This window comes from Arachis stenosperma, chromosome 7, assembly GCF_014773155.1.
Source record: "Arachis stenosperma cultivar V10309 chromosome 7, arast.V10309.gnm1.PFL2, whole genome shotgun sequence".
In the NCBI taxonomy this organism is placed as follows: Eukaryota; Viridiplantae; Streptophyta; class Magnoliopsida; order Fabales; family Fabaceae; genus Arachis; species Arachis stenosperma.
The window spans coordinates 1100292-1114561 of NC_080383.1; the positions used below are offsets into that span (position 1 = coordinate 1100292).

Genomic DNA, 14270 nt, shown 5'->3' on the forward strand with positions numbered 1-14270 from the left:
TATGGTTTCCTCATACCTCATTCATATATAATTCTGATACCGACAATTGTTTGAAGTTAAGAAATATATTTCCACTTTCATAGTCTCGTGATAATAAGGTGGAACCCTCAAAAGCAAGTTTAATATGTCATAACACGTCAACTTCAAAGTCACGATTACATGTACAAAAATGAAAACATCTTTGTAGTTTTAGATAAATATTTTTCAAATACAAAACGTTGCAGCTAGAGAAAGACGTTATAATTAGAAGCTAGAAACTCAGAGAACCGTGGCAACTTATAGGAAGATGAAAGCTGAAAGCTGAAAGTAAAACAACAAATGTGACAAGAGAAAGTCATCATAATTGGTGAGTTGGAAAAACTCATCCAAGACAAGTGTATAGTATGCTCTTGCACTGATAATTAATCTTTCAGAGCAAGCCCTTTAATTTAACTTGTCAATTATTGCAATGTATCGTTGTATACTAACTTATGAATATATTTGTGTATATTCTAGCCCAAATTCAATTTATCAATCACATCGTGTTGTCGTGGGTAAGGTCACCATTGACATCAACCTGGGATGTGGTAATTATGTGTAGAGTAATTATGTTATATTTTGTTGGACAAAACATCTTATTCATTTTTTATCAAGATAATTTTTAATTCAGTAGGATAAGAATTAATAATGGACTTTTATTTAAGAATTTGTCATTATTATTAGCTAATAAACTATTGTATATATAAAATATGATTCAAATAATTTATACTTATTTAAATAGATGAATAAATTGACTATTTAGTTAAACTAAATTAATTTATTTTAGTATGAAATTTTGTAATGAATAATGCTAAGATGAAGAGTAAAAATTATTTTCTTTTTAAAATTAAAATAATTCACCAATAAAAATTTATCATATACAATATATATATTCATTCTAAATTTTATAAAAATCTTTTTTGTTCACTTAATTTTATTCTTTTGTCCAAGAATTCTCTTTTGCAGCTAACTAATTTTTTTTGTCCCCGTTATCTCATAACCGAACAGGTTTATAAGGCGGGATTCAAACTCAACACTTATTTAAGCGGAGGAGAGAATTTTATATAATTAAAGGCTATAATTTCGACTAGCCCAGCCCAGCCCACTTAAACAAAAAGCCCATAGCATTAAAAATGGCGCAACGCAAAGACAAAGACGCGCCGAACCTGAAGCGTGGAGCTTGTACCTTGGTGTGAACTGTGAATTATCCACTAAGCTCAGCTAAGCTCAGCTCAGCACTTCACAGAAACCCTAAACCCACATTTCAAATTCCTAAAACCCTAACGCCACCACCACCCTGCGTCCATGGCGGAGCTGAAGTTGTCGGAGTCTCGGGACTTGACCCGCATAGAGCGCATAGGCGCTCACTCTCACATTCGAGGCCTTGGTCTCGACTCTTCTCTCGAGCCTCGCGCCGTCTCCGAGGGCATGGTCGGCCAGACCTCGGCCCGCAAGGCCGCCGGCGTCATCCTCCAGATGATCCGCGACGGCAAGATCGCCGGCCGCGCTGTCCTTCTCGCAGGCCAACCTGGAACCGGGAAGACCGCCATAGCCATGGGGATGGCCAAGTCCCTCGGCCTCGAGACACCGTTCGCCATGATTGCCGGCAGCGAGCTCTTCTCCCTCGAGATGTCGAAGACCGAGGCGCTAACACAGGCGTTCCGTAAGGCCATTGGTGTTCGCATTAAGGAGGAGACTGAGGTCATCGAAGGTGAGGTCGTTGAGGTCCAGATTGACCGTCCTGCCGTCGCCGGCGCCGCCTCTAAGTCCGGCAAACTCACTCTCAAGACGACGGAGATGGAGACCGTTTACGACTTGGGAGCGAAGATGATAGAGGCCCTTGGGAAGGAGAAGGTGACCAGCGGTGACGTCATTGCCATTGACAAGGCTTCTGGAAAGATCACGAAGCTTGGGAGGTCGTTTTCGAGGTCTAGGGATTTCGACGCCATGGGGCCTCAGGTAACTAACTCGTAACAGATAAACTGTCTGTAACTAATTTAGAGTTAGTTATTCAGTTGGTTGCGTTTTTTTTAGTATGCAGTAGGGAGCATTATTAGCTGTGTGTACTTGGTTATTTGTTGTTATGGAAGTTGGTTTCTTAGGTGATTAGTGATGGAATTAGTGTTTTTGTTTTCCTTGTTTGTTTTCAGGTGAAGTTCGTGCAGTGTCCTGATGGGGAGTTGCAGAAGCGCAAGGAGGTCGTGCATTGTGTTACTCTTCATGAGATTGATGTTATTAATAGCAGGTACTTTGCTTACACACCTGAAGTGATTTACTTTTTGTTCAGGCTCGTTTTTATGTGGCAATGCTTGTGCTTAATTAAGAGTTAGGTTTAGATTGAAGGATTGCCGTGTTATTGCAGGCCATAGTTTAATATCATCGTGATGCGTTGTCTTAATCTAGCTGCATTATTGCCGCATAGGAATTTTTGTAGGCAACACTTGTAAGAATTTTGTTCAGTATGATGCATATTATGTAGAATGTTCAGTGTTCAGCCTATGTTCTTGTTGAGGATATCCTCTATTTTTTCCCTTTAATGAGTAGTTTACTACCTTCATTGTTTGAACAATACTCTGTCAGAGCCTTTTAGTTAGGGTGAATGTAGGTGCAACTGCTGAGGTTTAAAATGGTGTATGGAGGGGGAATTTGAACTTAACAAGGAGAGATGCATTACATGGCATATGGTTAATGTTTATGGGCTAGCATCACGATCATTGGCCATCCTTCTTCCAACCTAGGAGATGCAAGTATATTAAAGACTATTGTCTTAATTGGGAATGGGATTCCTTTTTCTCATCCAAATAAAATTTTAAATTGGGCTTCCTTTTTTTTCTCTTTTAGATAAGTGTTCTATTTTCTTGTTTTTCATTTTTCTATATGTTCTGTCAATCTACTTTTAACTGGTATGAAGTTCTGCTAAAAGGCATTGAGTATCGAGATTTTGTGTATCCTATGTTTGGATCCTGCAACTCCTTGGATTTTGAAGGAGGTTCTCTTTCAACTTGTGACAAAGCTTGTTACTTCTGTAGTTCTTAGTTATTCCTAACATTTGGTTGTGTTATCTTATTTTCAGAACGCAGGGATTTTTGGCTCTTTTCACTGGTGATACAGGTGAAATTCGTGCTGAAGTAAGAGAACAAATTGACACCAAAGTAGCAGAGTGGAGAGAGGAAGGAAAGGCAGAGATTGTGCCTGGTGTCCTTTTCATTGATGAGGTGCACATGCTTGATATTGAATGCTTTTCCTTCCTAAATCGAGCTCTGGAGAACGAGATGGCTCCTATATTAGTTGTTGCTACCAACAGAGGCATTACAAATATTAGAGGCACCAATTACAAATCCCCTCATGGGATTCCCATTGATCTGCTTGATCGTCTGCTTATCATCTCTACTCAACCTTACACCGAGGAAGAGATTCGCAAAATTCTAGATATCAGATGCCAAGAGGAAGATGTAGAAATGGCTGAAGGTGCGAAGCAGTTGTTAACCAAAATTGGGGTTGAAACATCCTTGAGATATGCCATTCATCTCATCATAGCAGCTGCATTGGCATGCCAAAAGAGGAAGGGGAAAGTAGTGGAGCTGGAGGATATAAACCGTGTTTACCATCTATTTTTGGATGTCAAAAGATCAACGCAGTACTTGATGGAGTATCAGAATCAGTACATGTTCAACGAAACAGGGGAAGGTGAAGAAGATGATGTCCATGCCACGGTCTTTTAAAAAACTTGAATTCTAGTTTGGATGGATTTGTAATTATGTGAGCAAGTCTCTAATTATTAGGTTGCAGTAGCAATATTTTTTTCTTTCTTGTTTTAAAGGACATTGTGTTTGTTTGATATTGGGATTTACTAGCAGTTTTTCTTGGTTGAACTGAAATATCTTCATCCTCCATATGATGCTGCTGTATCTGTATGTAATTTTATTACTTGGTGAAATGCTTAATCATTTGATCTGACCATGTTAGAAAGTTTAGCTTTTACCACTTTCAACAGTCAACACGGCATCAATTAACGAAGAAAATTATCCTCACAATCCTTTAAAATTACGTGGCATTGGCAAATTGGGGATATTGAGTCGCGTAATAAGTTGACAAATTTGGTTGCGTGCTCATTCTTTCCCCCAATGATATGCTTCCAAGCTACATTCTCCAGACCCTACTATTTGTCTTCGGCCTTACTCTGTAACAACGTTGTAAACATGCTTTCTATTTTTTATTTTTTACCTTTTTTATTAATTTAATTTTTTCGAAATGGTACTTGTTTACTTAAGCTTTAAACACAACTCTAGGTTGGCACTCCCATACGAACTAATTTATCTAATTTAATATTAACTTTGTTATGAATAATTTTTTTTCCCTACCACCTTGGCATGAAATGTTATTGTGATATTTAGTTTGTGCGAACTCCTTTGTATTTGAAGGCCCAACTAGTTTTTTAATATTTAAAACAAAAATGAATTAAAAATTACAAAAAAATGAATATACACTAAAATCAATTATGTATACAAATATATGGATAATTTAATTGTATTTTATATTTTTTTTGTGACTAATTTGGATTGTTAATTTTATTATATAACTAGCATGCTTGTATGATGTATCTGCTCACAAATCAAGCAACGCAGAACAAGTTAGTCACCAAAAAAAAAAAAGCAGCACAAGTTGAAGACAGAAAAATAATGATAAAAAAGTAAGAAAATAGAAAAAAAAAGAGCGGAAAATTGAAAGAAAAGGGCGCCACCTTCTAAATTGAGATAAGTGAAGAAAATAGAAACACTCCCTTTCTCCAATTTCCAATCCTTTTATTGCCATCAAAAGTTCAAAACATAGCTCTCACCCTATTCTCACTACTATTATTATATTATCATTTATCATCCAAACAAAAAAAGCACCAAACCCTCAAAAATTAATTAGTAAAAAAAATAAATAAATAAATAAAAACTCTCTCTCTCTCTCTCCCCCTCTCTCTCTCTCTCTCTCACATTGTGGTTGTGGAATGTGAAACTTCTTGCGCCTTCTCCTCCGCCGTGCATGAGCTTCCACCACCGCTGCCGGCGACTATAACAACCGCATCCACCACCACCTCCACCGCCATGCCGGCGTCCCGCCCCTCCTCCGATCTCATCCTTGACCGCCTCGCCTCCTCCGATGGTCAAATCAAGCTCAAAGCCATCCGGCAGCTGAAGAACCACATCATCGGAAACCGCACCAAGAAGCTCTCATACATCAAGCTCGGAGCCGTCCCCGCCGTCGCCGCAACCCTCGCCGACTTCGATTCCGACCCCAACCTCATTGTACAGTCCGCCGCGGCGCTTGGCAGCTTCGCCTGTGGCCTCGACGCCGGTGTCCGTGCTGTCCTCGACGCCGGAGCTTTCCCTCACTTGATCAGGCTCCTCTCTGCCTCCGATGACAAGGTCAATTTCTCTCTCTCTTCTTTCCTTATCATTTGTTTTGCCTGATATTGTAGATTGCGATGAAATTGCAATGCTCTGAATTGTTAGGTTGATCGTTAGGTTGCGATTAGTGATGGTACTTGCTCGGTTACGTTGATTTGGACCGTTATTTTTTTATCATGATAATGCATTGATAGTAGGAATAAAATAGTTTGTGTGAGAATAGTGAATTGCATATTTTGAACTCAATTTAGCTTCTGGAGTGTTCTTATGGTATTTAGTGATTCAGTTTCTCCTTTAATTGTTCTTGCTACTTCTATAGCTATTCGAAATTTTTCGAGTGCGATTATTAATATTTTAATCTCCAATGCCATCTGATTGGCCTTTGTACACTTGATTTCAGGTTGTGGATGCAGCTGCACGTTCTCTACGAATGATTTATCAATCAAAATTGGCCCCAAAATATGATTTTTTCAAGGAAGAGAACTTGGAGTTCCTGCTTTTACTGTTGAAAAGCGAGAATGAAAGTCTTTCTGCACTGGGTGCGAGCATTATTATTCATTCATGCGAGACAGGTGAAGAACAGAATATCTTGTGCTATGCTGGTGTGTTGGACAAACTCATCAGCCTTCTGTATGGTTCTCTAAGCCAGCGCGATGCTAGTTTGGAGTCCATAGCTGCGATTGTTAAAAACAATTCTGAAGCTGTCTCTAAATTTGTCGACCTTAGAGGTGGAAGAGCTTTGAGCCCTGTAATTGAATTAAGTAAAGACAAGTATTCTCGGACAAGATTACTAGCTTGCTTGTGCCTGATTTGTGTTAAGAATGCTTCTTCTTACCATCTTCAAGACACAGGAATCAAAACCAAACTGATAAATATTCTGCTTGAACTCCTTGATGATTCTGGTCAAGTTGGAGATGAAGCTCCATTTGCCTTTTTGAGTTTAATTGCTGAGAAGGAAGATTTGCAGAAGTTAGCATTTGAGGGAAATGCAATTGATAAGTTATACAATCACTTGCAAGACTGTCCTTCACATCCCAAACGTCTTGAAGGGATATTTCTAGCCTTGGCTGATCTTTGCTCTAAATTGGAGTGCTGCAGGTCTAAGTTTCTTTCGTTACAGGTCTGTTATTTCATCGGCATTAATAGTAAACCTCATTTATTGCTAGTAACATGTTTATTGAAATGCATTGTTATGTTGATGATATTTTATAGCATGTCAATGTGAACATGTTTGAATTAATTATAAGCAATTTTGTGTTTCTTCCAATTTCATATTTTCATGGAGTTATGATATGAGTTGCACTGGTAAATTTCATATCTAGATACTAAACCCACCATTATTTTCTCTCTTGGCTGAACACAGATGTTAAATCTACTAGTTGATGCTTTAACCCATTATGATGCCAATGTACGCACTGCAGCCTGCATTTGCTTGAAAAGTGTCTCTCGTTCCATCAAGGTATACAACTTACCATGATATGGTTCTCAATTTGTGTTATGCTATGTAGTACCTATAACTGAATTCTCATAAAATGTCATTCAGAATTTGAGTGTAGGTTATTTTATGAACGAAAGAATTGTCATTCCATTGGTTCGACTCCTCTCTGATCCTTCTACTTCTGTCCAGGTATGCGTTTATTTATTTAATTAGATCTAGCATGGGCATTTATCTCAAGCACATAATCGCTTTTGTGGAAGTCATGCTTATTTACTAACAATATTTAGTGAGATTCTTCGACATAGTCCTTTTCTAACCTAGTAAGCCAAAGTTCTTTCTATGCTGTCTTCCAGGTTGCAGCCCTTGGTGCTATCAGCAACATTGTGGTTGACTTTACAGCACATAAGTCAGTGTTCGTACAATGTGGAGGCATTAAAGAGCTTGTTCAATTGGCAAAGTCAATGGATCCATCTTTAAGGTTAAATGCTGTATGGGCCTTGAGAAACATGGTATTTCTGGCAGATAAGATGTGTAAGGAAGGAATTTTTATGGAACTGACGGTTTCTTCTGTAGCTAGCCTTATTTGCGGTAATGATCCTCATTGAAAGTTAATATTTTCTGAATTGGCACCTCCCAAAAAAATTGGTTCTTAATTCTCTGTATACTCTGCAGATCCTGAGCCTTCTATTCAAGAACAAGCCCTGGCTCTTGTGCGAAATGTTGTTGATGGGTGTATGGACTGTGTTGAATACGCTTTTGCTGAAGAAGGTATCATCCTGGATGCTGTTGGAAGGCAAATTCGGAAATCTTCAAAAACCGAAATTTTGATACAGGTTGGAAAAACTTCCGAAACTAAAGCCGTTGGTTGATATTTTAGCCAACCATTGGTATTTATATTAACTTTGTGATGCATCTAATTAGTTGTGTGGCCTACATAGGGGATGTACGTGCTCAGCAATGTTGCAAGCGGGAATGAGTTTCATAAAGAAGCTATCATGAAACTACTCTTTCCACCAGCAGAAAATGGGTCTCGCTCTTTCTTCTGCCAGTTTTTGCACAGCAGTGACAGTCGTTTACGCACATCTGCTGTTTGGGTCATAGTCAATTTGACTTTTCCTGCAAGTCCTGGTGCATTTGGCCGGATTGTAGAACTGCGTAAATTTGGTGTAGTTTCTCAAATCAAGAGGATGGCCAATGATTCTTGCATGGATGTGAAGGTCCTTAAATTTTTATTTCATCTTTTATTCCCTACTGCATTTGTTCTAAACTACTTTTAGTCATTTTGTAAATTTTATTCTGTTGGTGCAGCTTCGCGCAAGACATGCACTTGGGCAGATTATTACCTTTGGTGATAGTTAACTGTAATCGAATCTCCATGCAAGCCCTTTGATGAGGCAAAGAAGAATGTCTTGATAGAGTTATTTTCTCTAGTACATTATATGTAAGGGGGTATCCAACCTCAGCTTCGGATATGGTATGTTTCAGCAGATGTTCTTCAATGACTTGCTTACTGTCTGTCATAGAATCTTCTTTCTAGATATATGCCACTGAAAATTGGAATCATTGACTATTTTTTTGTTTTTGATATCAGTGTGTTTAGTTTAACCTTTTATGGTGTATAGTACTTAATAACATGAAAGATCTGTTGTAAAGTTTATGGCAGTTCAATGTTTGTACATTAAGCGAGCATGTTATAGAGATTTCAGATTAGCTGCTTATTCTGTTGTGTTTGTAGTAGTTTATTGTTATCTCTTGTATGTTTAGTGCCAAGAATACTTTTATCCGGGATCAAGATTTATCCGTTTCTCAAATCTCTGTTTTCCTAATATTTTGTCATTTTGAAGTTTCTTCCCCATAATGGAATTTTGATGTTCTAATTTCAAATTCGTTGTTGCTTTTCCCATGTTTCCCTTTGCAGGTAAATCAAATTATTTCTTTAAATTTTTGAACAAGTCAGAGCAGTGTGAAAGGTTTCAATTTTGTTAGCACTCCTGACCAACCCGGATACGCCCCCCAAGTTTCATTTTCTTGTTAATTACTCCAAGTGTTTCTCTTTCTAAGTCAGATGCTCCAAGTAGATCGACAGGCTTTAGTATTGTACAATATGAGTAGTAAATGTCAAGTTTAGAACTTAGCTTCAAGTTTCAGCTTCATCCTTGGTTCTGCTTTATCTTGTCAAATAGTAGAATTGTATTTTTATGTGTAAGCAACAATTGAAGGGTAGTGATTGATGTTATGTGCTTGATCTCTAGTTATTGGTCGACAAAGTAGGTCCTAAATATAAGCAACAAATTTACTACACATTTATCTTGTTCTTAGTTAACCCCTTTACATACCTGAAAATGGGCACGTATAATAGACTTTGAAGATTTTCAACCAATTCATAAAAATCATTCATTCCAAACTCTCTTAGTAATAATAGAATATAAGGTGTATTTAAAAAATGTGTAGACATATTCACAGCTTACAGAAAGTAGTAGTGATTGATACTGAAACCTATAAACTATACCCTAGAAGAGACTAGGAAGAAGCCAAAGGCAGGAAAAACATCATATGAAATTTTCTGACGCATGACTTATCAGCCGATTTTTTCTGTGTTAGTGTCATCCGAAGGCCATATTACAGTTTCTATGAGCCTTTCCCTCATTAACTCCAAGTTCTCATTCGATATGTCTTCATATATCTCAGCATGGTTACATTTCTGCACCACAATAATGAAAAATAAAAAAAGATTATAAATCCTAAGCTTGGCCATTTTTTAATCAAGAAGAAAGATATAACTACTTTTCTGAGTTCCATTATTAGTACCTTGACCCATTTACCATAAAGGTGAAGCCGTGTAACCATCACTCTCTCAGCTAGCTCTTGGTGCTCCTATCAAATTGGTCCAAAAAGGGAAAACAAAAAATTACATTACACATTGTGATTTACTGATTTGTGATTGCAATTTTCACAAGAATGGCATGTTAGATTGAAAATTCTATGGACATATCATAGTTTTGAAAACACTCGAGTATCAAAGACTACCTTGGCGAGAGATCGTAGAAAACGTTTCCCATCTGATGGCTCGTTTGTTGCAACAAAACTGCCAACATTATAAGCATGAGTAAGACTTGGTCAACAAAATTATTATACTAATAACGAGAAAAACAGAACATTACTATGAGATTGTAAAAAGTGATATAGTTTCCAACAAGCTAAGAGTCTACAATAACACAAGCTCATGTTGAACTAGTTTCTAAATTTGTCACAACACAATTCAACTATATTCTAGTGTCAATAAACTATAAGTAAATGGTCAAATTAGTCCCTAAAAGATTATTCATTTTTTAAATTGGTCCCTAAAAGATTTTTTTAATTAAATTTGTCTTTTAAAGATTTTAAATTAGTTATGTTAGTCCTTGCGTTACTTTGTTTGTTGATGGTGTCAAAATTTACTAATGTAACATGTTAAATGACACTCCAACATACACCTAGGAGTCTTAATTGAATATTAACATAATTAATTTATGAAATTAGATCAAATTAACTCCAAATTAGGGAATTTCAATGCCTCAAGTTTTCTCTTCAATTAGGTTTTGATTTAATCTAATTTCATAAACTAATCATGTTAATAGTCAATTAAGACTCCTAGATGTATGTTGAGATGTCACTTAATGTGTTATATTAGCAAATTTTGGCACTATCAGTAAACAAAGTGACAGAAAGACTAACATGACTAATTTAAAATTTTTAAAGAACGAATTTGATTAAAAAAATCTTTCAGGAACCAATTTAAAAAATGAGTAATCTTTTAAGGACTAGTTTGACTATTTACTCAATAAACTATTGTTGATACTTGATTCAACATATGTGAATTTCACTTACTTATAAAAAAACCTATACTTAGGTGGGTTCATCTCATATAGCTGCTGAAGCACCGTCCTCACTGCCTTGACTGTGAAGTAGTTGAGTAATTGCTGTATCCCCAACACATGAATTCAGATAACATAAGATCACAAGCAACAACATCTAGTATAATATTAAAACACTTATTGACTATTATTGTATGAACCTCCGAAATTGCATTTACATATCAATGTTGATGAAATTGTCTTAGGAGAGTATAAAACTACATATGGTATGCAACATCTTTATAATCATCAAATAGTGATCTGAAATAACATGACTAATTTCATCACTAACACCAAATAATAGATCTGAAATGAAAATATAAAAATGGCACCATGGATATAAACTGTTACACAATCATATTGAATTTATGTGTTTACCGTTTTAACATCATTAAAAGTTTCCTCATATTGACCACCAAGCTCGTTAACAATTGCGACTCTCCGATTATCCTTGCGCTGCTTCTTGAAGCTTCTATTAACAGAGAGCCTCCACTCTCTCACCCCATAAACAACAAAGGAACTACTCAGTTCCACGTTGTTCCCACGCCTCACCAAACACTGCTTATTACCATTCACACCGCCGGTAATGGTGGTGGTTGTGGGAAGAGCATCCACGCAAAGATATGAGTCCACCAACGATGTTCCCACAACACTTAGAGCACTCACCATATCCTCTTCTTCCACAACACAAGCTTCAAAGTTTCTCCAAAACTCACCCACTTGAAAATTATGGCGGAAAATAGTTCAAGTTGGAAACTTGATGGTTACCCACCAATTTTGAACAAGGGAAGAATCCTGGGTATCCGAAAAAATTGGAAATTTGTAGCTATTGAAGTCAAAGAAGAAGAAGCATGCAGAGGAGAGAGAATGTGGAGAGCAAGGAACACGAGGGAGGAACAGGAAGAAGGTGGGATTTTTGAAGTGTGTGAACCTTAACCAAACGAAAACTTGAGGTCGAAAATTTTCGGAGAGGAAAAATAAAAAGCTGAGAACTGAAAATCAACGTTAGCCTCTGACTTTTTGTTGTTTTCTGTGTTCTTTCCAAATGGGTTGAGGAGAGAGAGCCAACTCAGCTGGACGGGTATTCAGTTTGGTTCTGAATGGACACGTGGCGGTTTTGAATCTTTGTCTTTGTCCATAGATTCTGATTCTGATGTTTTTTTTCTTTTATTAATTTTTCTCGAGTCATTACTGGCTGATGATAAAATGGCTCAGAAAATCTTTTATCTTGTCCCTCCTTTTTTTTTAAAGTTATTTATTTTTTGAATTGCAGTATTTTTATTGGACGTTTTTGAAATGGTCTAATATCTAACAACGTATTTTGGTTAAGCACCCAAGGCCCATTATTTATGCACGAAGAAGATTTCTTAACAGGCCGGCAATATTAGCCCAAGAGATACTGGATATATAAAATCCTGGATTAATGGGCTAATTCCCAACTTTGGGTGAATAAGCTTAATCTTATAACAATCATTTAGGCTCAATTATCTGGTTAATCAACTGTTAGGAATTGGTGAATAAGCTTAATCTTATAAAACTCACGTGGATTACTCTTTAGTCAGTCAAGTTAAAAGATAGCGTAAAAAAAACAAAAAAACATAATCTTATAACTATTTAGTAGTTAATTTATTAGTTTATTTAAACAAATTTCAGGAATTTGAATCTAGGGATTATCTTATATGCTGAATCCGTATTCTACTCTATTCACAGACAAACTCGCACTGCACCTTACCTTATTTGCAGTGAATCAGATATCTACAGACAAGATATATATTGCCAACCCTATTTGAATCATGTCTTGTCTAAATTAATTTTTAACCTACTAGACTAAAAAATACCGTAGAAAAAAAAAAAGATTGGATTACCTTATAACAATGTTAGCTAATATTTTTTGGACAATGTAAAAAACTAGTAATGAGTTTGTATATAGGGGGCATAATGCCTAATCTAGAATTCAAAATAAATAGTCTACAGTCTTTTAAATGAATGCATGACTGAAAATGTCAATTTGATCATGGTGGCTCTGAGTATTAGAGATGTTGGGTTTCATGAATTTAAAGTGCAAAGACAGCTCCTAGGATTCTATGACGAACCAATTAAAAAATTTGAAGTGCATGGTGGTGGCTGACAAGGTTCATTAAGCTAAGATTTAGTATTACTCTAAAAAGACAAACCAAAGGGATCCACTGCTATACGACAGAAACTGTGCCAAACCCCTCTTAGTCTCTTAATTTTCAACTCCATATGAAATTAGAATCAATTAGTACATATAATATGAGTAATCAATTTGTTACACAAAAATGGCTGAACAAGAACCACTAAACTATTTTAATGGATCCGTAACCTAATGAGAATCTTAACCACGCACTAAGTATTTAATTATATTATTTAATTTGTATACTAAAATTAAGTTATTATATCAATTAATTATTATTGTGTATAAAAATATATAGTTAGTATTTTATAAAAAAATTTTAATATACTATTATAAATAAATTTAATTATTCATCTATTATCGATTTAATTATTTTATTATTATTTTATTGACTGATTATTTAATTAAAAAAATATGTTAATCACCATATATAAATATTTATAAATACATAATAATTAATATCTAGTATATATATAATATTTTTTATTAAACGTTATTTGGGCCACGTTATTATCGTATACAAATTAAAATATAAAGAAAGTTGTAATATAATCATAAAAAATGTAATGTATCACCTAAAAAATACAAAAACAATATATGATTCCAATGAAGAACTGAAATTTAAAAATTATTTTTAAGGAGAATTTTGAATTATACCATCCCAATTAAACAAAAGTAGTAGATTCTTAATGGGGTTATCAATTTTTGTTTGGTACGAGGGATAGATATTAAGCAACTCTAGACGTGAGAATGCTTTTGGTGAGATCATTGGTGAAATCCCAATAAAATTTAATTCATCATCCAACAATAAAGAGTCTAATATAGGGTCCCAAAATATTTGAATGATCTTCATTTCTCTCCCACTTTTTGCATCATCATATTGTTTGCATTCTTATCAAAATTCCAAGGCCTTGGGTATCTGTAGTGGGGTAAATGTGTTTTAGATTCAACAATCTTTAAGAGGGTGCTTAAAAAAGCACACACATATATATGAATTTGGCGGTCTCTTTTTTGATAAATCATGTATTTGGATTTTCCATGAGTTACTTTTCCTTAAAGTTATAAGAGAAAGAAAGTTTTTATTAAAAAAAAAATTAAATGTAAATTTATTAAATTTTAAGGCATTTAATATATTAGTTGAAAAATAAAAAATCATTTATTCTTTTAATCAATGTTTTAGAACGTTTTTTTAAGCCAAAGTTCATATATTATATATACACATTATCAGAATTATTCTAATTTTAAATTTTGATGTGATTTTTATTTTAATATTTTATTCGTTATTTTTCATTTTTATTAAATTAAGTATATTTATTCTCTTTTGAAATTAAATGCCAATAGTATATGTATTATACGTCGGTACCTGTCAT

General features: G+C 35.3%; 3 protein-coding genes across 3 annotated transcripts; 2 read left to right on the forward strand and 1 right to left on the reverse strand.

The window, feature by feature from the left end:
• Nucleotides 1-1189: 1189 nt before the first annotated feature.
• On the forward strand, nucleotides 1190-3981 carry LOC130939182 (uncharacterized). The gene is made up of 3 exons (XM_057867288.1): nucleotides 1190-1977; nucleotides 2169-2263; nucleotides 3092-3981. The coding sequence occupies exons 1-3, from the start codon at nucleotides 1324-1326 to the stop codon at nucleotides 3738-3740; spliced, it is 1398 nt and encodes a 465-aa protein (XP_057723271.1). The 5' UTR covers nucleotides 1190-1323; the 3' UTR covers nucleotides 3741-3981.
• Nucleotides 3982-4937: 956 nt separating this feature from the next.
• On the forward strand, nucleotides 4938-9232 carry LOC130941300 (uncharacterized). The gene is made up of 9 exons (XM_057869752.1): nucleotides 4938-5432; nucleotides 5815-6534; nucleotides 6778-6873; nucleotides 6958-7041; nucleotides 7206-7440; nucleotides 7525-7685; nucleotides 7791-8069; nucleotides 8161-8326; nucleotides 8771-9232. The coding sequence occupies exons 1-8, from the start codon at nucleotides 5112-5114 to the stop codon at nucleotides 8209-8211; spliced, it is 1947 nt and encodes a 648-aa protein (XP_057725735.1). The 5' UTR covers nucleotides 4938-5111; the 3' UTR covers nucleotides 8212-8326; nucleotides 8771-9232.
• Nucleotides 9231-11692, reverse strand: LOC130941301 (chaperonin-like RbcX protein 2, chloroplastic). Its single transcript, XM_057869753.1, has 5 exons — nucleotides 11124-11692; nucleotides 10720-10811; nucleotides 9880-9937; nucleotides 9661-9726; nucleotides 9231-9553 (listed from the first exon to the last, which is right to left on the reverse strand). Exons 1-5 carry the CDS (start codon nucleotides 11412-11414, stop codon nucleotides 9431-9433), a joined length of 630 nt encoding a protein of 209 aa, XP_057725736.1. The 5' UTR covers nucleotides 11415-11692; the 3' UTR covers nucleotides 9231-9430.
• Nucleotides 11693-14270: the final 2578 nt, after the last annotated feature.